This window comes from Astyanax mexicanus, chromosome 18 (assembly GCF_023375975.1).
Source record: "Astyanax mexicanus isolate ESR-SI-001 chromosome 18, AstMex3_surface, whole genome shotgun sequence".
In the NCBI taxonomy this organism is placed as follows: domain Eukaryota; kingdom Metazoa; phylum Chordata; class Actinopteri; order Characiformes; family Acestrorhamphidae; genus Astyanax; species Astyanax mexicanus.
In genome coordinates, this window is record NC_064425.1 from 29128735 (window position 1) to 29155209 (window position 26475).

Genomic DNA, 26475 nt, shown 5'->3' on the forward strand with positions numbered 1-26475 from the left:
GCCCGATGCAGTCCGCCAAGGGGGCGGTCGTTTCCGGTTGAGAGTACGCTGTGCCCTATTGGCTGCTGCTTCTCAAAGATTGTGTGGATAAGTGCTGAGTTTAAATAGAAAGTGTAAATTGTAAATAGGCCTGTCACGATAAGATTTTCTTGTGGACGATATATTGTCCAAGAAATTATTGCAATAAAAGATATTTTTTGTAATTTTAAGACTATTAAATGCCACTGACATAATGATAACTGAATAGCATAAAAAATAAATTATAAACTTAATTATTATTATTTTAGTTAATTAGTTAGGGAATTATATACTTATTTCTTCACCTACTTTGGTCCACGTTGTGTGTATGGAGTCACAGTTATTGAAGCATGACTGGCTAAAATACTGCTCATATTGATATATATGTGAACAAACATACAAATAAACATAAAAGACGATATCATGATTATCAAAAATGACTGAGGTCATGTTCATTTATTGTATGATACATCAATATTGCAATTATTGTGACAGGCCTAATTGTAAAGCGTCCTTGGGCTTCTAGAAAGGGGCTATATAAGTTCATCTTCATTCATTAATTTATTCATTGATTTAAGGTGATGAGTGATGACCAACATAAACTGCAGCACCAGATCCAGAGCTTCTGTCTCCGACTTCACATCTACAAGGTTTTTAATAGCGAATCGACTGTGAGTGCACACTAAGGTGTTTAAAAACTACAGCAGCACTGCTGTGTCTAATCCACTTGTACCACCAGCACAACAAACAGTAATACACACACTGTAAACCCATAAGTTGTTTGAACTAAAATAATTGAAGTCTGTTTTACATCAAATTGGAGATTTCTAAACAATACTCAACTATTTTGAGTTAGTTGAACATTCGTGGGCACATATAGGTACACTTCAAGGTCACATATTATGATTAAATGCTTGGCCTCTGTGTTGTAGCTGTAGAACAAGCATCATTTACTGAGCTGCAGTAACTCTGTGTTCTCACTGTGCTCTCAGTACTTTTAATTTTTTACTGTTTTCTTTCAGTTACTTTTCTGTGAGTATTTAAAAAAATAGTTGAATGAAACCATAAAGAAGACTAAATACAAGTTCAGGAAAATATACATTTTATACGTATATATGTATTTGTAAAGTTCATTGTACTTAAAAATTATATTACATGAACTTAAAATGTATTAGGTAATCGATTACAACAAAAGTTTTGAGTTTAGTCAACTTATCAGGTTTTACAGTGCACTAACACACACCACCATGCCTGTACTACTGAGAGTGACCTACCACCCAAATAACAGCTGCTCTGTGGTGGTCACAGAAGAAGAACAGGGTGAAATGAGGATATATAAAATAAAGTATAAGTTTTATTATATTCTTGTATTGATTGATTTGACCTTGACCTCTACATGTAAACCTATTTTAGGAGGAGGACACCAAGATAAGATGATCCAATGATCTTTTAGCTAAAATGCAAAATTGTCTGATGATTTAAAAATGACATGTCAGCACAGATTATACTCTCAAACACTGGCCTTCACTAAAAAACAGATCAATGACAAAAATAAGAATTAAGAAAATGTCGTTGGACCCAAATGGAACAAGCCTGTGTTGCATGACTTTGCATTTATGCCCAGTATGAGTATCTGAGTATTTCAGAAACTGCTGAAGGAGAATGGACAGACTGGTTTGAGCTAATAGAAGGGCAACAGTAACTTAAATAACCACTCGTTACAACCGAGGTCTGCAGAAGACCATCTCTAAACACACAACACGTCCAACCTTGAGGCAAATGGGCTACAGCAGCAGAAGATCACACTGGTAGCAGCTCCTGTCAGCTAAGAACAGGAAACTGAGGCTAAAAAAATTAAACAATAGAACATTGGAAAAACGTTACCTGATCTGAAGAGTCTCTGATGATTTCTGCTGCAACATTCGGATGGTAGGGTCAGAATTTGGCGTCAACAACATGAAAGCATGGACCCATCCTGCCTTGTATCAACGGTTTAGGCTGGTGGCGGTGGTTCAATGGTCTGGGGGATATTTTCCTGGCACACTTTGGGCCCATTAGTATCAATTGAGCATCGTGTCATTGAGCAACGCCACAGCCTACCTAAATATTGTTGCTGACCATGTCCTCTATCCCTTTATAACCACAGTGTACCATCTTCTTATGGCTAATAGCTACTTCCAGCAGGATCATTTTATAATATATATTATTTCATACTGGTTTCTTGAACACGACAATGAGTTCTGTACTGTACTCAAATGGCATGGATGTGCAGCAGCCGACAAATCTGCAGCAACTGTGTGATGCTATGAAGTCAATATGGACCAGACTCTCTGAGGAATGTTTCCAGTGTTGAATCCATGAAAGATTAAGGCAGTTCTAAAGGCAAAAGTGGGTCCAATCCGGTACTAGCAAGGTGTACCTAATAAAGTGGCCGGTGACTGTATGTAGACGCAGGTTACCTGCCATAATCTGTAGAAACACAAAGAAAGCAAAGTCGTGTTGGGAAATATGATAAGATTTGCCGGCTGTTCAGGGTTTTCAGCATTTGCGGATCTTAAGAGGACGTGCTTGAGTCGGCCAAGAGCCCAGGGACCACAGCCCATTCATTATTAATGTGTTTTAGAGTGGATTCTCCCAGTGGACAGAGGAAGCAAGAGCACACTGTCCTTCGCTTCATAAGCATGTGTCTGTTTTAGACTGGGGAAAAACTGTGTGACATAACCACAGGCAAGAACCCTCATCTTCAAATCTTTAGCGTGAATCTCTGGGGCTTCAAATGGAATCTTATCTTGGAAATAAAGCCTAAATTAAATCAGAATTAATGTCTGGCTGCTGCAGATCACTTTGGGGAAAAGAGAGAGCAGCTTGTTTTATTTCCTCTAAGAATTTTTCTGTACAAAAACAGATCCTACGTACCGTTCTGACGCTTGAGTTCAGTTGTGGTGTCCCTGGTAACCCTGGGTCATGGGAACCCAATGATTACACGGTTATACTCTACGCTCTTTGCTGTAAAAATGAATTACATTAAGTGTGTTTGAGTGTCAGGCATTAACAGGCCGTGTTTATTCCCAAGGGAAATGTGTGTGTTAACTGGTTGATCCCTGTCTTGGAGGAAATTATGATTTACTGTATGCCCATAACTTAACTTATTAGGCAACAGCAACCTCTAGTGGTGCACAAATGCACAACCAGTCAGTTAATAAAGAGAAAAGACGTTCTTATCTTCAAGTATTTGCCCCCTTATAGATTTGTCTTGTTTTTGCTTTTTTTTTTGTCATACATAATTTTTTCAGATTACTAAACTATATTTAATATCAAAGATAACCTGAGTAAATATAAAAGGCACTTTTTAAATGATAATTTCATTTATTACGGGAAAAAGCTATCTAATCACCTGGCCCTATGTGAAAAGTAATTGATCCCCCATAAATGAACTGTGATTAACTACATTACTGCCAGATCTGTAGAATCAAGAATTCACATAAATAGAACCTGTCTGACAACATGAACCAGATAAAAGATCTCAAAAAGCAACACATTATACCCCAATCTAAAGAAATTCAAGAACAGATACAGAATAGAACAGAAGACAAAGTCATTGATCATCTATCAATCTGGAAAAGGTTACAAAGTCATTCCTAAGGCTTCAGCAAACCACAGTGAGACAACAAACGTATAACACTGGTGAACCTTCCCAGGAGTGACTGGCCTACCGAAATTACTCCAAAAGAGCATGGACAACTCATCTAGGAGGTCACAAAAGAACTCCAACATCCAAAGAACTGCAGGTCTCACTTACCTCAGTTAAGGTCAGTGCTAATGATCCAATAATAACGGTATCCACTGTTTGTAGGGTTAAGTGGGCTGCGATCTATAAAGTCTTCTTTGGCATTGATCAAATAACCCTTTTAAGCTCCTTTACTTTTATAATTGTATGATTAATCCTATATTTAGTTCTGAACACACACACTTATGCGCTATTTCAAATTAACCAATTATTCTTTTTTATGATGAGTATACACCTTTAATTATAAATCTTAATTAAGAATTTGTTATTTCTGCCAAATTAAATGTTCAGTCTATTTTTTTAAATGTAGTCATTCTTCAAAACTTGATTTTTTTCTCTATTTTGTAAATCATCACTTTCCAATGAAAAACATGTATCTGCAAAATAGCATTTTGTTTAGGAATGAGATAATTAGTTTTTTCAGTGGACCAAAAGAAATGCTCTAAAATGACTAAACTTCTTTTTACACTGACTTCCATTAAGCATAAACAAGTTTTTTTTTCCCCTGCATTGGATGTGGACACCTATCTTATCAGGTCAGGTGGCCTCGTCCACGTCCCCCTGTCAGATGGTGATCACCTCGGGAACAGGAGCGCTGCCCGCATTCCTCTAGCGGTGAGTCACCCTGCAGGAGCGGTGCCAGCTGACAGCTGCCAGAGGGGGCCGGGACTTTCCCTGGGGAAACACACAGCCACTCGGACCTTTTATATTATCATCAGGAGAAAAGCAATAAAAGCGGAGGAGGAAGAGGAAGAGATGTCCTTGAGAGATGAAAATGCTGTAATACCTGGTCAATGTTGGTGGACAAATGGACAAAAACCCTCATACCTCTGAATTTTTAAGTAAGAGGGAAAAACCTTCTTTACCTTTAATGGAAGTCAATGTAAAAAGAGTTGTCATTTTAAAGCATTTCTATTGGTCCACTGATCAGATAACTCCAATTCCAATGTAAAGAACAAATGCCAGATAAGATCTTCTTTCATTTGCATCCATTGCTGACACAAATGTGTAAATACACACTAAAGGCTTGAATACGAATGCATCTAAAAATTATATAATTAAAAAGTTACTTTATTTCAGTAATCCAGTTAAAAATGTGAATCTTATATTATATAGATGTGACACACAGTGATATATTATGAGCATTTATTTTCTTTTATTGCGGATAGTTATGGTTTGTATCCAATGAAAACCATAAAATCAGTGTCTTAAAAAAAAGCACAAAATTGCTGGATCTCAGAAAGCTGTAGGAGAGTGGAGGTGGGTTATTCAACCAAGGTAAATACTTTTTATCATGTTTTACTACACCGAAAGTCCATTTTTAGTTTTCCTTTAAGAGCATTTGAATTATGTTCAAATTAGGTAAATAATACTAAAAGTACACATTCTGTTTAATATACTTCATGAAAAAACACATTAAATAGATTTTCTCTCTAACTCCATAAAATGTGTTTTTAAGCAAAATACATGTAGTTGCATTAAATATTTCTTAAAGTGCATATTAATGAAGTTTTTTTTACAGTAGCATTAAGGTGTACACAATATGTGCATCAAACTAAGCTAAACTGCTTGAATTTTTGCACCAGGAGTGGCCTTAGGAAGCCAGCCAAAAGCAGTGTGCAAGACTGGTGGAGGAGAACATGCAAAGATGCATGAAAACTGTGGCTTAATTACAATTGAAATATACTTAAGTTGCTGGAAGTTGTTTCAAAATAGTACGTTTAGTATGTTATTCAGTTACATACAAAGTATGTACTTTTCCATGTTAAGTATACTTGTAAAACATATATATATATATACTTAAAAGCACTTTTCTTTTACAACAATAGATACTTCAGTTTTATACACCTGAATTCAATGATTTCAATGGGTAAGGGAATACTTTTGGCTATATAGTGTATCAGGCCATCAAAGAACAATGAGGAAGGTAGAGTTCATTTTTCAACAAGTTTATTAGCAGTGACAAAGATTTTCAAAACAAACCGTTTCCCCCTCTTCATTACCACTGCAGGAAATGCAGACGGAGCAACATACAAATGAAATATTAATTCAAACTTTAACAGTCAAAACATGGCACAAATTAAAACCGTCGGGTGGGGTGGGGAGGGGTGGGATAGGAGTTGGGAAGCAAGAGAGATTCTTCTCATCCATGTTCTGATGTGATCCATTTATATTAGTTCTTACAGCACAGGCACCCTGAACTTTGCAAGTTCTCAATATTGACTTTGCATATCGTTGAGCAGTTCGATGAAGACAAATACACGTGCCCATACGCTCAGACAGACGAACAGACAGACAAATAGACGGAGAGACAGACATACACACAGACACCCATCAACCAGCTGACCTGTCAGAACACCACAATGAATCGAGTACATAGATTAGGAAAGTGTACGTATATATGTCAGAAGCTTTTTTTTCCATATTACAGAACAGAGAAACAGTCTAGTTATCTTTAGCATATCCGTACGAACAGCTCACCCTGCTCTCGCTCGGCTTTACCTACCATTTAAGAGGGGGGGATTCAAGAGGCGACGTTAAGGTTTTAGTTTTAGTGTGCATAATTATACATATATAGCTATAAACTCTAGACGTTGTGGGGAATAAGTGCTTCTTATTGATCAAATAAAAGAAATCTGCATTGATGTGCATCCCCTCATATAGAAACTTGGTTATATACTTGTCTTCTGTGCATCAAAATCCCACACATGTGCATCCGCCGAACTCTCGAGCTTTGAAATATGTGTAGGGTACAATTCCTTTAGCTGCAAGAGTCATCGTAAAAGGTTTAAATAAAATAAAAAAAAAAGGTCCATCATAAAAACCATAGTTTAGGCCTACACCCGAAGAGTATGCAGCACCCTTACGAGACCTTTACGAGAAACAAAAAGATCTTTTGGAGACATAAATGGGGGAAAAAAAACAAAACAAATACAGAAATACCCTACTACTCCATACAGATATCTTTAAAGTAAACACTGCACTACAGGGCAGTGTGCTAAACAGGGTTTAGGCCTAGTTCCAGACCAATTTAATTTTTAATTACATTTTTCTAGAGATGTTGTGTAGTCTAAAGACTAGGATTAACCCTGCTTTGGGAAACTACTTCCAGAAGTTTGACTTTTAGGCTAACCAGACCAGCTTACACAAGCCAACTGCTGTTGTAGGGAAGTCATGGAAACCGTAACAATGTGCATAATAGCAAAGCCTATGTTCAGACTGCAGCCAAATCGGATTTATTTCTCAAATCATATCTGTTGAGTTGACAGTCCACACTGTTACTTGCGATTAATCAGATCACATTTGCATGTCTGGTCATCACAACACAACAACATCTGCATGGCTTTGCTGAACTTTGACCCCAGCACTGCTTTACTCTGGATTTGACAATTTTGTTTTAAGTTGCAAAAAAAAATAAAAAAATTGAAATCAGATTTAAATGTCCAGATACATCTGTATAAATCTGATTGTAAATCACATTTTAAACTCTCTCCAAATGTTGTTTGTATCGGATCTGCAAAAATCAGATTTCATTCTCGTTTGTCCAGACAATCAAAATTAATCTGGGATACTAACACTAAAAAAAATCTGATCTAGGGCCAGCAGTCTGAACATAGCTATATAATAGAGGTTGGAGCACCTGGACTTCCAGAGCTGCTTTGGACTGGCATAGCAAACTGAATCACACACAAACAAAAAACAAAATCTATATAAGAACCACATTGGGCTCCATAAAGATAAAGACTGAATGTAATGAACCTTTAAATCAACTTTCTTGAAACGTTCATCTATGGGGTAGCTCAAAGAAATAAGTAAGGGGCAGCACATCCAGAGCAGCTTTGGAGAGGCATTCTTAAAAATAACAAAGGTCCTACAAAGGGCTATTAGAGGGATCCCACAAAAGAACCATTTTTGGCTTCATAATTGTTAGAACCCTTTTTAGATAACCTCTGAACTGGTCAAGAACCTCAAGATCAACTTCTTACAAAGAGTTATTTGAGGGATTCCATAGAAGAAAGCTCCATTTGAGTAAAGAACCTTTCAAGCAAAAGAGCTAAGAGTGTGAAGAACCTTTTTTTCTGTTTTTTTTTTTTTTTTATAAATACAGTTATTCAATAGTGTTGCTCTAAGAATATGGGAGGAGCCACCACATCCAGAGCAGCTTTGGACTGGCCTACGGACTCAATTATTCTCTTAAAGATCAAGGTGGCGCAAAGAGTTCTTTCAGTGATTCCAAAGAGGAACCAAAAATCAACTTTTTGCCATTTGAGGGATTCAACAGAAGAAACCTTTTTTTAGCTCCATTTGAGTAAAGAACCCTTTTAGCAAAAGAGCTACGAGTGTGAAGAACCTTTAAATTGGCCAAGAACCATTTTTTACAAACACAGTCATTCAATGGGGTTGCCCTAAGAATACGGTAGAAGCCATGCCCACCCAGAGCAGATTTGGACTGGCATTCAGACTTAATTATTTTCTTAAAAATCAAGGTGGCACAAAGGGTTCTTTGAGTCATTCCATAAAAGAACCAACAATTGTTGGTGAAAACCTTAAAAGTTCATACATTTGGGAGTTTAACTTTTCAATAATTGTTACGTTGTCTTCTTTAAACTTCTAAAACCTTTAAATATGGTTCTAAATAAGGATCGCTTAAAAGAACCACATCCAGCCACTTTGGGCTGGCATTTGAACTAAACATTTGAGTTCCTCCTCAACATTTTAAGGTTTTTTTGAGTGATGACATGACAAAAAAAAAAAAAAAAAAAAAAATCATAGAAACCTTTTTGTTCTAAACGTGAAGAGCTTAATCACATTCATCAAAATCATAAAAATGGTTTCTTGGATCCTCTAATATGTCAAAGAACCTATTTTTTAAGGGAAGGGGAGAAGAGCAGCATTTAAATCCAAATAGCCTCAATAGGTCATTGACACATTATCCTTTACAAACAATACAGGTTATTTATCTGCCTGATGCAGGGTGGTCAGGTGAAGCTCTGAAATGTCTCTCCGTGAAGTTAGATCTAGAGTTCTAGCGATGAGTCCGCGTCACATCACCCCAACATGAGAAGGAGGAGGTCAATCAAGTTGATTAAAAGCTACAGCAATAAACCTAACCTGGTTAGGCTAACAGAAACCTAACCCATCTAAACATCTTATTATCATTATCATCAATCACACCAAAGCAGGAGGTGAGGGGGAGGGGTTAGATGGCATTAGCAGGATGCTTAAAATATTCTTCTCTTTGTCTTTCTTAGTTTTGCATCTCTGGACCTGGCAGTGTTTTATGGCCACGTGTACGAAAAAGAAACGGAAAGGGCAGAGAACAGCAAACGGTCCACTTCAACGTGTCCATTTGGCTTTTCACTGGAAAACGGAAAGATTCACGTCCCTCCTACGAAGGTTCGTACAAAACGGGGACACCCTTTTTTTTTTTTCATTTTTGGCAATAACACTGTTGGTACATTAAGTTTTACAAGAACACTGCCCTAATTCTACCTGAGTGACTTTTTTCTGTTATTTCTTTTTGTTTTCCGTTTTTCTCGTGTTTCTTCTTGAAGCAGACGGTCAGTCCACAGTTAGAAGTTAAAGTTAGTAGCCTATTCATAATTACTAGAGAATTCATTTACGCACTGATATGTCAACGATCAAGATAATACAATTTAAATTACATAAAGTGCTACTCATCTTTTTTATATATGAATCAATTAAGTTGTGATGAAAAAATAAAATAAAACAAACAAAAAAATAGAGAGTAGAAACAGAAGAAAACTGAAAAAGGGAATCTTCTGACGAACATCATAATTGCCAGGCTCTACTTGGGGGCAGAAAGCCTGACGATATACAACACCTGTGTCATTAACCTTAACCTTAACTAACCTTCAGCGCAAAACAAACTCCTGGAAGAAAAGAAATGAAGAAGAAAAAAAAAAAGCAAAGCTCCATTACTTGTGAACGTTTAAACATGGTGATGTGAAATTAAAATGACGACAGTAGCAATTATTATAGCAATAACAAAAAAGCTAGGATTCCTGTTCACGTGCGTAAAATAGCAAAGGCCAGATCTTTCTACAGAGCAACTGTCTGTCTGTTCCTACAACAGCAGATTATTTCCCAGTTTCCCTGTGCAAACAAAATACACCAAGAAGAAAGCAGCGCTAAAGAACAAAACTCAAGACAAAAAAAATGAAGACTAAAATGCCACAACTAAACAAGTAAAAGAAAGCCAGTGGAGCCTCCGTTAGCCAGCACTGAAGCAGTTATGCCGTGAGGTACGTCCTTACTTATTAGTCCTCTGGTATCGAACAGTTAATATTGCGAGAACTGCAAACATAAAACACTAAAAAAAAGATAATAAAACCATCAGGCTATATAGCTTTTTGTCTCTTCGCTGTTGTTTGTAGGCAGACAGACCAAGACAGAGCAAGTGACGCAAAGAGCTACACAGCTGTTCGAATGGAAAGAGGGTGAAAAGACGACAATAAGACTACAGAACAATAGCACTTCGAAAAAAAAAAAATAAAAAATCTTCCGTGAGGACGCACCAAGACAGCACACTTAAATATGAGCCCAGATTGCCAGTTAAAGTGTACCCTATAGCCATCTACAGTCCTAGGATTTCCTTTCTATTTTAGGTAAGAAAAAAAAGAAAAGAAAAAAAAAGAAAGAAAAACATGGAACAAGTCACTTAACAAGTAATTCAAACTCCTCATTCATTCCAAAAATTAAGACAGTTATCATCCCAAGGCTTCAGCTATCTGCCCCCCTTTTAATGTAAATGTTTTTGTGTCCCCTGAAACTTAATAAAAATAGCCGTTTGTTTTCTCTGGCCACAGTATTTCTCTCTTTTTCTTTTTTTTTGTTGTTTTTCTCTTCTTAAAACCCCAATCACTACAGAGCAACACTTTAGTTTTTTTTCCGTGCCCATGCCTTGGTTTTGTAGAGTCCATATGAATTCAGCATGTACAAACACCACAAGACCACACATCGTCCACGTGACCACTGGAATTTTCACCATGGACACCATGGAGGCATCTCGAGGCGCTTCCTCTTCTCTGGCAGCCTCCACCAGGATGAAGTCAGCTCAGTCTCTTGTCTCTGCGTGCCGGAGCACTTTAAAGGAAGCCGTGCCGCCCGCGTCCCCGGGACGAGGGTTAGTGTGAGTGTTTGACGTCGCGAACCGAAGATCCCTAAAGTCACTTGAATTGTCTCGAGCGAAAGACGTCCACTAGACCGCTTTAGAGTCGAGCATCCCGGCTCCAGTTCCTCACTTCCCGTTCTAATTCAGCTAACCCGTTTTTTTTGTCAAGCGTACTCCTCAACGCTCCTCTACTCCTCCAAGCTCAGCCTCAAGCGCTGACTGTTTAGGTCCTTTTTTTAAACTCCATCTTGAGGGTGGATTGGTTCTGAGACAGGATGTTTATCAGAGGCTGTGACCATGTTCCTTGAAGCACACTTTTCTTAGCAGAGTCCAGCTGAGAAGATCGTGTGTCCAGGCTGGGCCTCACTGGTCAGGACCATTCTTAGATTCACTGTAGAGCACAACACGATTTGGATCTGGGGGAAGATGGAGAAGAGAATACTGTAAATATATATAAAACAAATATATACAGCCCTAAAAAATGAGACCACTTAAAAATTGAGTTTTTTTTATTTCACCAAATTGAAAACCTCTGGAATATAATCAAGAGGACGATGGACGATCACAAGCCATCAAACCAAGCTGAACTGCTTGAATTTTTGCACCAGGAGTAAAGGCATAAAAGTTATCCAAAAGCAGTGTGTAAGACTGGTGGAGGAGAACATGCCAAGATGCATGAACTGTAATTAAAAACCAGGCTTATTCCACCAAATATTGATTTCTGAACTCATTATTAAAAATTAATGAATATGAACCTGTTTTTGTTGTCTTTGCATCAGTCTTTTTTGTCTTTCACATTTCCTGCAAATAAATGCTCTACATGACAATATTTGTATTTGGAATTTGGGAGAAATGTTGTCTGTAGTTATATAACAATAACTATAGAATAAATATAGTTAACAACTATAGAATAAAACAACAATGTTCATTTTACTCAAACATATACCTATAAATAGCAAAATCAAAGAAACTGATTCAGAAACTGAAGCGGTCTATTTTTTTCAGAGCTGTATATAAAAAGTAAATAAAGACATCACTGACATCAATGAAATTAAAACGCATATCTACTGTATTTTTTGGACTATAAGGCACACCATCAATGAACGTCTATTTTATGGTCTATTTTCATACATAAGGCACAATTAGCGACACTAGTAAGAATACATATTTGAACAAGGGTGTTACCATATTTCCTTTCTTATTAAGCAGGACTCACTTTTTTTTTAAAAGTCAAACAAGTGCTGGATGTTAATTTACACAGATTTCTCTCCTGAAAACTGATTATTTAGGTGAGTAAAGCGCTTCAGTTTATTTACAGTAAGTTTAGAATACCAGTATTTTGTACAAGGGTGAGTGCTAGCCGCAGATAGCAGTGCTAGTAAATTACCCTAAGAGTTCTGCTAACCCTGGGCGCTATAAGCTAGTGGTTCGTCCGACGTAGCTTGTTTTAACATGGTAAATGCACAGAATACAGTCCCATATACTCGCCTTTAAACGGCGAAAGAGCTAGCGCTGCAGTAAGCAGCTAATACTGCTGCACCTAGCCTTAATGCTGGAGACACTTCACTGAAACTCCTTTATAACGCTGTACTTCAGCAGAGAGGCTTTACTGCTTCTTACAACCTCACTGGTAAAATTCATACGTAAGATGCACCGAATTGTAATATTGACGATGACCATTTTTGGGAAAATAAAAAGATTTTAAGTGCACCTTATAGTCGGAACAATGCGGTACACGGATATGCCAAGTCATAATTTAGCAGTATGCAAATTGTGATGAAGTGTACGCCTGTACAAGTAGTGAAGTGTCCTTTTGTGAGTGAGATCACATGCATGAAGGCATTACCACCCACAGTTGAAAGCACAGTGACTGGTAAGGGTCTTGACTAGGGGTATCTGGCTAGAGTCTCTAAGTAAATCACACCCACACACACATATCCCACAGATCAATGCAGCGTTTTTTTAAGCTTCCATGGGACATGATACTAGTTCCTGTCTTATGGCATGTGATATGTCATTGCAAAAGTGCAATAATAGACCCCAAAATTTACAAATACATTTTCTAAAGAACCCACACTTGATGGAATCATTCTTCACACTTACACATTTCTATCACATACATGCTTCTTTATGGAAACAAAACTGTTCTTCATGAATGCTGCAGCAAACATTAGCAATCAGCTTTGTTACTTACATTTAACTTAAAAGGCAATCAGGATTTTAAAGAGAATAGTGATTAACCATCTGATCATGATATTAGGATTGGCTTAAAGCAGAGTAGAGCCTGTTCTGCACATGTGCTGACTAGAGAAAAGTAGGCCATGGGGAGGCTTACCTTGTTTTTGCAAATTCAAAATAGTTTCCATTTCTGTAAAAAGAACAAAGTCAATATTAATTATAGAACACACACAGCTGTAAGATCACTGCATGGCATTTCTACAGTCTATGGTTTCCACGATGCAGAGCAGAGAACATGCACAAAATCATGTAATTATGGCATAAAACATATCTCAGATGTATTAAATAAATAAATAATCCTGTACAACAGGTACAGCAAGTGAAAATGAGTAAAATCTTTAAATAACCGCTCATTTACAACCCAGTATTGCTTTCTCTACACACCCAGCAAGAGGGAGAAAGAAATAAGAAAGACAAGGAGATGAGAGAAGACCAAATGACTCCTCACTGCACAGCATTTTGACTGTTTTACAAAAAAACTGGAGCCATATCATATATTAAATGCAAAAGTTACTTTAGTAAAAGTTACTATCCTTATATTACTTATAAGGATAGTAATATTAATTTGCTTATATTAATTTACTGCAGGAAACGGTCATAACTTATGACACCTGCACTAGCCTATTTAATGAACGAGTAAATCGTTATCACGATTAGTTTTCAACATAAACATTTGTTTTCTATTATATGGAACCTTCGTTAGCCATAATGCCAAAATAAACCACTTTCCCTTTACATTAATTTTTCAGCAAACAGCAACTTATTTATGACCAAAAAAAGTGATGCTTACCTTTAGTGTGATATACTACAGCAGCTTTCAGATCAAATAACCCCCAGCTGGACCGCCTGTCAAAGCCCTTAGTGTGGCCCTGCTCTCTGGCCAAAGACAACTTGGGTCCAGCTGGAGAGGTGCGTGTCAGCTCAGCACCAACGTCCTTAGAGGAAGAGCAAAACACTATTGCACCGGGGACCCCCGCCTCATCCTTTTGGGAATCCAGTCCGAGGTTGGAGGCCTGAGGCGAGCCTTCTGGGGCAGGAGCGCTGGCCACAGGCAAGACGAGGTTTACACCCTTACCCAGGCTCTGAGAACTAGTCCGTTTGTCCAGCTCATAAGCCTTGGGGAAAGGTGGTGGTGGTTGATCCGGTCTCTGGGAGGTGCCGGATGCCTGCGTGACCACAGTGGCAGAGCAGCCGCCTTGAAAGCTCACTTCCACAGGTTTGTCCTTTGCTGTGGAGCGGCAAACCAGCCCCTCTGGTCCAGCGCTGGGCTCGTTGATGAAGGACAAACCCCACTGATTCTGAAAGATGTCTCCCAGAGACTTCTGATTTGTCGCAGTGGCAGGAGGGTCGGCCTGGCGGCCACTGGGCAGAGACAGTTGCATACTGGATTGGGTGACGGGGTAAACAAACAAATTAGGCTTTCTAGGCTCAGCCGTACAGGTGTTTGTAGTGCTACCGCTGCCAGAGGGGTATGCTACATTATCAGCACCAGCAGCGGACGAAGCCAGCGCAGGACCAGAACCGGCCACTGAACTGAAGTGGGTACCAGGCAGGGAACAGCCATTGCCTTCCCCTGCCAGAGGGCCGTTGGTAAAGCTAGCCGAGGTGATGGTCTTCACCGCAGACATGGGGACCTGCGAGGGTCTTCCAGGCACCTGGGGAGCAGGTGAGAGAGCCTCTCCACCAGCTTGGGCTGTCTTATTGAGGTTCTCCTTCACTTTACTTGCATAACTGATCTTAGGCACTATTTTAGCGCTACTATTGTCCACTGGAAAGACAGGCGGAGGCTTAAACAAAGTCCAAGAGTCCTCTTTGGCGGATGAAGCCACCTTCACTTTGCTGGACTTGTCCTCAAATTTTTTACCCACCCCTTTACCGTCTGAGTTTTTACGCTGAACCTCAGATGGGGGTGGGGTAGCAGTGGCAGATGCGAGCGCCTCTCTGGCTTTCACAGAACCACCAAGATTGCCGTCTGCCTTGGAGGCAGCTCGGCCAAGATCCACCTGTGACCCTGTTGTCCTATCGACAAGTTCTTGAGCTGCAGGGCTTGGATCCTGCTTGTTGGCCTGCTGCATGGCCTTCCCCTGGGCAGAAGCTGTCACATATTCCACAGCCTTGCCATTCCTCTGGGCCCGGCGCTTTTTTGGCGTGGTGTAACCGCTTTCTGACCCACTACCATCATTGTCAGTGCCAGGCTTGCCAGGATAACCATTGATGAGTGGACCACAGTTGAGACTCACTACACCATTTAGAGATGCCAAGGCTTCCTTTTTGCCCTCAAGTGTAATCAACTCTGAGGGCTTGTCATGTCTGTAGTCCATGCTGTTTCTACTAGTGTTATTGCCTTTCCCTTCCCCCTTCAGGGCAGTGTTGAAGGTCTTTCCAGGAGGCTTCCGTTTCAAGTTGGTTTCTAGGAGGACTTTGTCACCATTGTGGCTCACTGAGTGGAGATAGCTTTCTGAGGCAAGGAAAGTGGGAGTCTCCTCTCCCTCAACTATAGATCCATTTACTTTGCCATTTTCTGCAAACAAAACAGGAGACACAAGCAATTAACAATCAACACAGTCCAATGATTAACAGAAAGACAAGCAGTGTCAGCACAAATCTACACCAGTCTTTAAGCTCCAACAACACAAAAGGCGAAGTCTAGTCAAGTCTAGTGAAGGCGAAGTCTAGTGAGGAGCCTGGGTCAGGTCAGGTCAGGTTAGTCGAGTTTAACGCCACATCAGCTCGTCAGCTATTTCGTGGCAGGAAAGGTAACGTCTAATCACAAGGTTCTATGATCTCGTCCTCAGAAGAGGACTCGTAGGTCGGTAACAGTACAGACACATTCACTCACACACTCACACCTAAGGGGCAATTTCCAACCAAGTTCCAATTAGCCTGAACGTGCCGTCTTTGGACTGTGGGGGGAAACTGGAGAACCCGGAGGAAAACCACACAGACACGAGGAGAACGTGCAAACTCCACACAGAAAGACCCGGGTCGCCCCAGCCGGGAATCAAACCCAGGCCGTCTTGCTGTGAGGCGGAAGTGCTACCCACTGCCCCACCGTGCCGCCCGTGTGAGGAGCCTGAATATTTGGACTAGATATGTTTGGTGGCAGAGGGCCAGGGTCATCTGGATTACCGACTTACTTCTGTAACACGAGTATTGAGAAACCCCCTGTTGTAGAAGGCACTTAGAAGAGGCATGCCTGAGATTACTGATTAATGTTTACAAAGGGGTCACGAATCTATTGACCAAACTACTGTGATTTTAGATATAGATACTTTATTGATCCTCAAGGGGACATTTTGTCATCATACAAGCTGGACAGTAAGTAAATATAGAGTTACTAAGCATATTTTTCTCAATTTAAACTACTACTTACCCACAATAACTGCTAATACCAACTCCTGCTCACACACACAACCAGTTTGTGAAGGTTTTATACACTGTTTTGCCATTGAAAGGCAATAAGACATACTATGAACCAACTGTCGTTAAAATAAACTAAAAAAATAAATAAAAAAGCCCCCCTTCTCCTCTTCTGACATCTAAATCTGAAAACACTAAAGCTGAACACTAACCCAGTCCTCCTGTGAGTCTCCTTCTACTGCCCCATGATATCCTAACTTCACCCTATTTTTAAACAGGAGGCATGACGTGTCATCATGGAGCTCAGTCATATTTGGGTTGTTCTCTGACCAGAGTCTGAACATCACAAACACCATTAAAATACACACTCAACTCTCTTATAAAAAAAATCTCTTCCTCACTTACCCACACATAAATTAAGACTAATTATGAAATACAGCCAACAACACTGCTGTTGTGGTCTTGGTGGGAAGCTCATAAATGTAAGTGTTGGTAAAAAGCTACATGCTAAATAGCTAGATACAGTGTTTTTGTAAATATTTAAGTCAGGAACAGCGTGGACACAACTTCTTTTAATTAAAAATCGGTCTGCACTTTGTTTTGAACCAGTTGTGGCTGATTGGACATCAGTGCTTTTGTCTTCAGTGCTTGACAAATTTAACAAAAAAAAGTGTATGATAGGGCTGAAACTAATGATCATTTTGGTAGTCAACTAATCTATTTTTTTTTCTAAATTAGTCGATTATTCAGTGATTATTTCTGCCATGATCGCTACCTCTAAAAAACAAAGAAACAGTTCAACATAAGATATAAAAAGTCACGTATACGTCTTCTGATTCTTCAGCTCACAGATGCCTTGTGCTGATTGACATTACCCTTTAGAGTGATGTGGAGAGAGCACGGCCAATTGTGCCCTCTCGGCTTTGGTAGACAATGGCAAGCTAATTTGTACCAGCAATCTCCTGATCATTGTATCAGGGATTAGCCTGCTGGACCACTCAGAGCCAAAAAAAGACTAATATTTAGTAAGTAAATATGTAATCTGTTGTGTTTGAGCACTTTCAGAGACACAGACTATGTTCATTTCAAACTATGTGAGTGAGCATTTTCCCCTCTCCAATTGCACTTTTGTCTTAATTAATGACATTATATTAAGATTGGCGAACCATGAGTGCCAGTGGGGTCTTTTAATCTAAAAGTAGTTGATGAAGAAAGAGTCTTGTTACAAATCTGACATAAAATAATTTAAGAAATCATGGTAGTTTTACTTTTAATACTTAAGTGCCTTTAAAGGCAAATACTTTTGTACTTTTTACTCAAGTGTAGGTAAAAAAAAAAAAAAAGGACTTCTGCCTTCGTAATATTTTACCTTGGTGTCCGTACTTTACCTCAAGTGAGCCCATGGACTTTCTGTTGCACAGAGGGGTATCAAGCCCCTAATATTGACCTGTGGAGCAGTGAAATGAACTGTGCTCTCTGAAATGCTGAAGCTCTATCCAGTACTTTTGGGCATTGTGTCCACCATTGCCCAAGTGCCCTCATCATCAGTTAGCTGAAAGCCAGCTAACGTTAGTCAGCCAGCCTAATAGATAACAATTTCTAACAAACGTTACATAGGAAGTACTCTGATAATAAAATGAGAGCACTTTATTCATTACACAGCTAAATAGACAGATAGAAATGTAAGCTTACAACAGTTTGGGCATTAGGTCAACTTTCACTCAGCTCCCAGTGCCAAAGACAGCTGAAGTTAGTTAACCTGACGTAGCCAGTTAGCTAAATTGGCTGGATAGCTAGCTTAGCAATCCTAGCAGCAGTTAATAGTCGCACTTCCAAGCTAACAGCAACTGTTCACGCCCCAAACTATTATTTCAACGAAATAACGTAAATTTTTTGACCGACTTTATGTTAACAGAGCTGGTAATATTGTTAAGGTAAGCTAACAAACCCTAAAAACAGGCCTGCTCACATGACTGCAGCGGCCCTGTTTGCTAAGCTAGTTAGCTTTGCTGGTTAGCAAACCGCTAGCTTGCTATAACTAGCTGTCGCTGGCCTTAAAGGTGGGACAGCTGTTTTCTAAGACATTTTGTGTATTAATTATATTTGTATGTGGTTTATTTTTGGTTTATTGAAGAGTTTAGACTAAACATGAAAGTTTTGTGCCTGTTTTTCTTTCTGCCCAACAGCTCACTTCATATATCCAACTAGCTAAAGCTACAGTGAGGTAGCCGAAGCCGGCGTTGTGCCAATTTGTGCAACGTTGTCAAAACGTGCTACGGTAGTGTACAAGTAAAGCTGACTAGCTAACTAAATAAAACAGCTGACCGCTTAGGATATTTCGATAAAAAAGCTGAAAGCATCATATCAGAGAACGTTACCACAAAAAGCTGTTAAAGGCTAAGCTAGCTTGTTAACTAGATCTTTGGGGAGGTATTTGGATGGCCTAAATTACTTTAAATATAACCTAAGATAGATAACTAATTGATGTGAAGATTAGTTTTCGTTTAGATAGCCTTTTACACTTTTGTAACATTCAAACATCGCCAAGGCAGTGAGAAAACTGTAAAATGCACTCGAGGAAAACAGAATCATCATAAAACGATACAGATGAGTATACGCATGCGTAGAATTGCTAAGTAGCACATGTCAATAGGTAGCACAACTCGACACGACACCGAGTTTAGGTTTAGTGATTAAGTTTAGTCTGTTTTAAGTAACATTAATTTTAGAGACAAGTTTATTTATTGTCTTTGCAAGCACACGACTGCTTTTTCAGTAATAGTATTTTGCATGTTTGCATAAAATGTATGAGCCACATAGTTTACCTATACATGCCAGTCAAATCAATACTAAAAATCTAAAAATATTGAGTTTGCGCATGCGTAAAGCTGATAAGTACCACATACCATTGGGTAGCACAACTCAGCAGAACACCGGGTTTAGGTTTGGTGTTGCTGAGGAACGAAGCTAAAGCAATGAGATCGTCAAAATTCACCTTTCTCTTGATACAGATATAAAATATATTGTATTAAAAGTACTTTCCACATTATAACCATCGTGCAGAAATAGATGTGAGGCTGATCAGTGGAGAAATGGCTGTGTTTTGGGCTGAAGCCGGCGCACAAGGTCAATGTCCACACTTTACTAGCCATACAGTTAGATAGCTAGGTTAGCTTGCTATAGGCGGCTATCAAAGCTGCCAAATGTCGACGGCAGTCATCAATCAAACGCCAAAACACAGCTGATCTGACCGTCCCGCCACTCTTACACCAGCACAACACCAAGCAGGAGAGGCTACGTGTCGATATTTGAAGTTTAATGAAGTTATCAGAAGCTGAGAAGAGAGCTAAGCTATTTTAACCCAACAGCCGGCTAACAGGCAGCTAGCTGTGGTGAGATGGACAGCACAGCATTACACTACACTACATTAGCGAGCTAGTTACATTCCACCAACCTGTTTTCTTCGTCTGCGTTTCCTCGTCCTGGAGCTGACAGCAGCTTTGATCATTGTTCACCGAGAATTTCGCCCGTCCTGACCCATTCTCTGCTCCAGGACTCAGATATCTCGCAGTCTTCGCCCCCACGCAGGGCCGATCCTCCATTTAAAGAGCGCAGGGAGCGAGTGAGTGAACGCGCCCGGCCGGAGGGGGGGTGGCTGTAGTGCAGCGGGGCAGAAGTGCAGACGCCGCCGATGCCCAATCCAGCTCTGCCTGGGCGGCGTTTCAGCCTCAGAAACACACGCAAATATGTGCAAGACTGTATCAGGAAAACTGCGAAAACTACGGAGAGCCTGCAGTACCAGAAAAGAAAAAATATATATTTAAACACAGTTAATGAATCATATAAAATCATTCTGTCACTTTAGAAATACTTTCCATGACTATATTATATCATTCCACCGGTGTAAAAAAATACTTTACTTAATTTGATACATCGTTCCCTTGATTTGATAAATTGTTCCACTAGTTAAATAAATCATGTCCTTATTCAGTAGCAAATCGTATTCTCATTTTTTATAAGTTTTAAAAGTCTCTTAATAAATCCGTCAATTGCTTTAATCTCAAATTCTTCCTTTATCTTAATAAACAGTTCCTTGAATTAATTTGTTTCCTCAGTTTAAAAATACTCCCTAACTATAAGAAATTATTCCACCAGTGTACAATACACTTTGCTTAATTTAATAAATCATCCCCTCAGTTTGATAAATTATTCCATTCTTTAAATAAATTCTTTCCATGTTTGATATAAAATTTAATAAACGTTTATTAAATTAAGTTTATTAATTCACTTTATTAAAAAATATTCCCTCAGTTTAATAAAGCCTTCACTTTGATTAGATAAATTGTTCTCAGTTTAATATGTATTAATTTGTTAATAAATTATATTAATTTAATAACTTTTTCCCTCAAAATAATAAATTATATGCTTCGTTTAATAAATGGTTCCCTCAGTGGTCTATATTCATTCTTTGATATAATAAATTGTTTCCAGTGTTTATAATTTTTTTGCATAATTAAATAAATCCTATCCAGTAACTTAAATTAAATTGTTTCCTCAGTTTAAAACAATTTCCATACTGCAACTATAATAAAGCATTCAATTAGTGTACAAAATAATTTACTTGATTTAATAAATTGTTACCTCAGTTACATAAATTGTTTCATTCATTAAATACATTCTTTTCCATGATTTAAAAATAATTCCCTCAGTTTTTATTAGTTGTTATCTCAGTTTAATTAATCATTCCCTTGCTTTGATATCAAATTATTCCTTCAGGTTAATAAACTGCTCCTAAAATGTATTAAATCATTTACTCAGTTTAATAAAGCCTTAACACTTTTTAAAAAAGATGCACATCACATGTTGTACATGAGGTGGAATTGAAATTGTAATCTCATGGTGCAGTTCCACTCAAAAAACAATTGTTATGTAAGATAATACAATTAATTAAGAGTAAAATATTAAATGAAGTGTCAGTGCAGTGTGTTGGCTAGGTGGTGTTTAAGAGTCGTACAGCTTCTGGAAAGAAGCTGTTTCTCAGTCTGGTTGTTTTGCAGATTGTTCTTTTCCTGCATCTGGAGGTGTAGATGTCCTTGGTGCTGGAGAGGCTGACTGACAACAGTCTTCTGTGTGGCCTTTACCACCCTCTGCAGAGCTTTCCTGTCTGCAGCAGAGCTGCTTCCATGCCACACGTTGATGCTGGAGCACACATTGCTCTCCCACCACACATCTGTAGAAGGAGGTGAGGACTGCGTTCCCGAGTCCAGCTTGTCTCAGCCTCCTGAGGAAGTTGAGCCACTGATGCTGACCTCTTCTGAAGTCCACAATCATCTCCTTCGTCTTCTTTACATTGATGCCGAGGTTGTTCTCTCTGCACCAACCTTCAGGTGTGCCTCGATATGACACAATAAGACAGCATGGATGGAGAGGTGAGCAGTCATATGTGAGCAGTGTGAACAGGAGGGGACTCAACACGCAGCCCTGAGGGGAGCCAGCGCTGAGGATCATGATGAGGGAGGAGATGTTGTGAATCCTTACAGACTGCAGCCTGTTGGTCAGGAAGTCTAGGACCCAGTTTCAGAGGGAAGTGCTCAGATCATGTGAGGAGAATTTATTGATCAGTCTGAGCAATCATTTTGTTGAAAGTGGATGTAAAGTCCACAAACAGTATACGGACATAGGAATCCTTCTGCTCCAGGTGGGTGAGGGCAATGTGGACCACGGAGGAAAAGGCATCCTCTGTGGATCAATTCTTCCTGGAAGCATATTGGCTTCCAAGATATCCCTATAGGAAACGATCCCTAGTGTCATTGATTGTGTCTTTGATGTGGGTCTGAATCGTTTTTTCAAAGCACTTTGTGAATATCGGCGTAAGGACTATTGGCCGGTAATCATTCAGACCTGTCACTGCGGAGCTCTTGGGGAGCTGGATGATGGTGGCAGTCTTCAGGCAAGTGGGGACAGCTGCCTGGATGAGGGAGACATTAAAAATGTCCGCCAGAACCTCTGAGAGCTGATCCCTTAGCACCCGTCTGGGGACGTTGTCCGGTCCAGCAGCCAATATTCTGCACTGTTAGCCTGGATAAGTTGAATTTACTTAAAGAATTGAGGAATGGGGTACGAAAACTTGAGTTAACTAAGCATAAACTAAAACTTCAAGTTATTACAACGAAAGAGGAAGTTGATTTATTTCTAAGGTAGCCCAGGGGGAATCACTACACACTGATGGTGAGTGTCAGAAACTGTTGGACACACCCAGTATGCAAATAGATGTGACAAAGTTGAATGTATATGTGCCGCAAAATAGTTGAGTATTGTTTAGAAATATTCAATTTTTTGTAAAATAGACTTAAATAATTTGAGTTTAAACAACGTATAGGTTTACAGTGTATATTCTATATATATATATATATATATAAATATATATATATATATATATATATATATATATATATACATATATATATATATATATATATATATATATATATATATATATATATATATATATATATTCTATATTCTTTCTTTGAAATATTAAATAATTCCCAGAGTTTAATGAATTAATTTCTTAATTAAATCCTATCCCCAATTTAGTACCACACAAGTCCATAGGTTTAATCAGTTGTTCCCTCAATTTAATAAATCATTCTGTAGGTTAAAGCTGGTGTCCATAAGTTTTGGGATTTAGGGCCCTCTCTGGTGAGAATGGGTAATTACACTGAGCATGCGGAAGAATCATTTTAAAATAGACAGCTGTGATGCGATCTTTTAAACAAATTATTCTGTCACTTTTTCCACTCAGTAATGCTTCTGCTTTCAGTTTAGAATCAAAATAATACGAACTGCCACTTTAAATCGTCCAATCATATTTTTTATGTAATATATTGTTTCCTCATTTTTACAGATGGACTGTGAATGAATATGACGTGATGTTTAGAATATTTCGAGTTTATTACTAAATTCATTACTAAACATTACAGTATTAAATTAAAAAGAGACTACAAAAAACTTATTTTCACAATTGTTTGTTTACTGCTACTGTAGATTTTATTTTTCTTCCATGTTTTTGTATGAACTCATTTTGAAATGGAGCTTCAAGACTCAAGTCTTTTTAAAATAACAACAGATTTTGTTACTTTTGCACTAAATTATTTTACCGATTTTTAGTTAGAATCGCTAAACATTTGTCACCTAGATTATCCAGGTGATCAAATCAGCTGCATCTGACAAAAATGAAAAATTGGGTAAATAATAATAGCAATGTATTATCTTTTGCTTCCATTTTTGTATGGTGTCAATATTTTATTAAGGTGAAAATAACATAGTGTGGCCACAAGACAATATATTTAAACCAAAATATACTATATTGAGGCCACACAATAATATATTTAGGCCATATTTTGCGTTGATATACAGAGACCAGAAGATAATATATATGTGTATATTAGGACCATGATATAATTTATACAGGCCATTTGATTATGTATTAGGGGTAGAGGCTAATATATTAAGTATAATTCATTATATATTAAGTATAATTAATTATATATTCAGTATAAATAATTTAGGCCACAAGATGCACTGTGGCCATGAGATAATATATCGAGGTCACAATATATTATAAATTGAGACCATGGAAAATATGTAGAGGCCATAAAATGATACGTTAAGTCAATTAAATAAATAATAGAGGCCACAAATTAGTATGTTGAGGGCATATTTTGTGGCCACTCTGTGCCAAAACTTATCTCCAAGACTCCACAGTGAACTTTTAAACAATATATAATAAGCAGACCCAAGAATGAGCCTTAAAATGGTGCGTTAGACCAAAATTCACAAGCTTCAATCTGAAGGCTTAATTGTAAAGTGTTCATTTCTATAGTCCTGGTGAGTGGATCATTTTTACTATAGTAAATCACTGCCATAATAATCTTGTTGAAATACAGATCTAGTCTTCAGTATTAAATCCATAAATGCTTTAATGTCTTAGTGTTTATGGATGTATTGTGGATGGTTTTGGTGGATTATTTAGAGACTTTCCTGTATTGTCTTTAGTTCACCAGAGGAGGGCAGTCCTTGCTCTCTAACAGTGTGAGAGATGAGAATATGGGGACTGCAGTTAATAATACACTTGCTGCTCAACTGGAAAATGGATTTTTAGCTCTAAAATAGATCACACTTCTGATCTGATCACAATAATAGCTACAATACAACAATAAATAATATTGTAAGATAGAAAAGAATAGGACACTTATAAGCAGATAAACATTGAACTAATTGACACCATGCCTAAAACCAGGCATGTGCAAGTGGTCTATAAACTCAAGCCTTTAAACAATAGAGACAGTAGGGGTCGGCGATATGGCCCTAATATAATATCACAATATTTCAGGGTATTTATGCAATAGCAAAAATGTAAAACACTACTGCAAAAAATGGATATTACATTTATTTGGCTATATTACTGCATATAATATGATATGGCACAAAAATCGGATATTGCCAAACTATGAGTATTAAAAAGAGTTTATCATGCTTTTTTGGAGTAACAGTCACTTATGGGTGTGCTATATCATACAATACACAATAATATTGCCAAATATTTGAATGCTGTTATCACAAAAATAGCCTAAAATATTGTGGTATTAATTTAAATCAAATGGGCCATCAGGATACAACTTTTTTGCTGTTTGTTGCAAAAGGAAAACACAAAATGTTCTCATTTCACATTAAATATCTAGTAGAGACAGATTATATTTGTCCAATATTATTTATTTTACTTCAATCCTAGATATATTTGAAGTGCATTATTAGTATCATGACATTCTGGATCAAAAGACGACTTCTTTTATAATCTGGAGAACATCTCATGTAGGGGTGTGCCATATCATATTACATTTTTGCTATCGCATAAATACCCTGATATAATATTGTGATATTATATTAGGGCCATATCGCCCACCCCTACTGTCTCTACTGTTTATAGGCTTGAGTTTATAGACCTCTTGCACATGCCTGGTATTAGGCATGGTGCCAGTTAGTTCAATGTTTATCGGCTTAAAAGTGTCCTATTCTATTGGCAATACTTATATGCATAGACTACACAGGCTAGACTGTGTTTGTGCGTTTGCACATTTGTGTCAGTAATAAGCGCAATTTAAAGTAGCCAAATTATAAGAGACACGTAGTGTATATATATCGGTCCCACGGCCAAAATCTGTTTAATACTAAGGTAATGGAAAGTAATGTTTTGTCACATTTAATATGCTTAGTATACTTTTTTAAATAAATCTTATTTTTCTTATACATAATACATAACAGCAATATTTTGCCTTACGCTGACAAAAATGATTTCCCAACCCTGTGACTTAAGCAAATTCCTCTGAACAGGAAGGAACTTCTCAGCCTATCTTTAGGATCCTCTGAAGTCAGAAGGATTCAGATTTCTAAGGATACTGTGATGGACACTGGCTTCTGTGAACTGCTCTTGGAAGTACACAAGAACGTGCCCCTTGAAGCATGTAATCGTAGATGTTTAGTGTAACCTGACCGTAACAAGTTACACTGCAACGGCATGCAATAGAATTTTTAACAGATTAAAATCCATGACTGTGATATCTTACTAATAGTCATAAAGCATTACTGTAACACATTAGCTTTCCATATTCCTGGAAAGTCCTTCAATAGTGGGCTGGATACTGTGCATGTAAACGTTGGGAGTGTAATAATGGTAGAAATAATGAGGAAGAGAAAAAGTGCTCAATTTCAGCTTTTTATTGAATTTGCTTTCAAAACTGAACATTCTACAGAGTAGAAGACCTGAGAGACAGGCAAACCCACATGTATTAAACACCAGCTCATACAAACCGCCTCATGGGCCACAGGGCAACATATAACGCAACAACTACAGGGGTTGGACAATGAAACTGAAACG

The 26475-nt window shown here is 38.2% G+C and overlaps 1 protein-coding gene across 1 annotated transcript; it reads right to left on the reverse strand.

The window, feature by feature from the left end:
- Positions 1 to 5738: 5738 nt before the first annotated feature.
- nufip2 (nuclear FMR1 interacting protein 2) lies at positions 5739 to 20257 on the reverse strand. Its single transcript, XM_007237176.4, has 4 exons — positions 19993 to 20257; positions 13969 to 15699; positions 13276 to 13308; positions 5739 to 11356 (listed from the first exon to the last, which is right to left on the reverse strand). Exons 1-4 carry the CDS (start codon positions 20138 to 20140, stop codon positions 11304 to 11306), a joined length of 1965 nt encoding a protein of 654 aa, XP_007237238.3. The 5' UTR covers positions 20141 to 20257; the 3' UTR covers positions 5739 to 11303.
- Between the last annotated feature and the right edge of the window lie 6218 nt (positions 20258 to 26475).